Source organism: Sinocyclocheilus rhinocerous, unplaced genomic scaffold, assembly GCF_001515625.1.
Source record: "Sinocyclocheilus rhinocerous isolate Xijiao unplaced genomic scaffold, SAMN03320098_v1.1 C36289068, whole genome shotgun sequence".
Lineage (NCBI taxonomy): Eukaryota > Metazoa > Chordata > Actinopteri > Cypriniformes > Cyprinidae > Sinocyclocheilus > Sinocyclocheilus rhinocerous.
In genome coordinates, this window is record NW_015777905.1 from 1 (window position 1) to 976 (window position 976).

General features: G+C 45.9%; 1 protein-coding gene across 1 annotated transcript; it reads left to right on the forward strand.

Moving 5' to 3' along the window:
* Positions 1-99: 99 nt before the first annotated feature.
* On the forward strand, positions 100-902 carry LOC107735777 (coiled-coil domain-containing protein 108-like; the record flags this gene model as incomplete). Its single annotated transcript, XM_016547363.1, has 4 exons — positions 100-242; positions 321-482; positions 574-750; positions 837-902. Coding segments are annotated over exons 1-4 (548 nt in total), but the record flags the coding sequence as incomplete, so codon positions are not given.
* Between the last annotated feature and the right edge of the window lie 74 nt (positions 903-976).

Here is a 976-nt window from a genome sequence, read left to right on the forward strand (position 1 = left end):
ACATATAAAACTCCTTTCTGGCGGCCAGGCTCTGTGGGAGGAGAGCCGCAATCTGTATGCCATGTACAGGCCGAGGGAGTGTATCCCATCCTGGAGGTGATGGATGCTCGTAGCTGTGGCAGTGTGGAAGGACTGAGTAAACTGCAGCTCTGGCACGTCTTCGATCTGGATGCATTCAACGCTTATCTACACAGAGAACCCAGCCCATCTGAGCTCACCTTCAGGGTGCCCACTAGACACAGGCAATACTTTAAACAAACAGCTTTTTTTTGTTTTGCTTCAATTAAAAGTCATAAATTCAGAGATTTCTTTCTACCCAGCTTTCTTCTGATATCCATTAAAACCTTCTGCAGCCTTCGACGTTGCCCTTCCGTCTTCACCTCAGCCATGTTGGATTTTAGCTTCAGTGCTGCTCCCCTGGGCTCAGACCCCTCCAGTATTCTGCTTTTGTTTAAGAACCCAGGAAGTATTCCTGTAGAGTGGTGAGCATCCATAACTTGATGCCTGTAGTTTACAGTAGTAAATAAAGTAACGCCTGCAATTTGAAGAAATTATCAAAATGGTCTCCCTCAGGTCATTCTTGCTCCCAGAGGACCAACAGATTGAGCTGGAGTACTGGGCTGAGACTGGAGATTTCAGTCCATCTGAGCTCCACCCGATGAAGATTCAGGACCACCGGCTCTTCTCTATCTCCCCACACTCCGGTAAACTCCTGCCTGGCCAACAGAGGACAGTGCGATTCACATACAGGTCAGTAATGAGTACAATAGCGCTTTTACACTGAAGTGTTGCTTAGTGAGGCACAGAAAACGATAAGGCATATGCTTCTCTCCCAGACATGACTTTGTGGGGACAGATCGTCTTCCTGTCTTGTTGAAACTTTCACACGGAAGAGAGATACTGTGAGGCAAATGATTCTTTTCATTGCAACACATGCATAATTTTAACAGATAATTTACACTGACAAATCTTGATT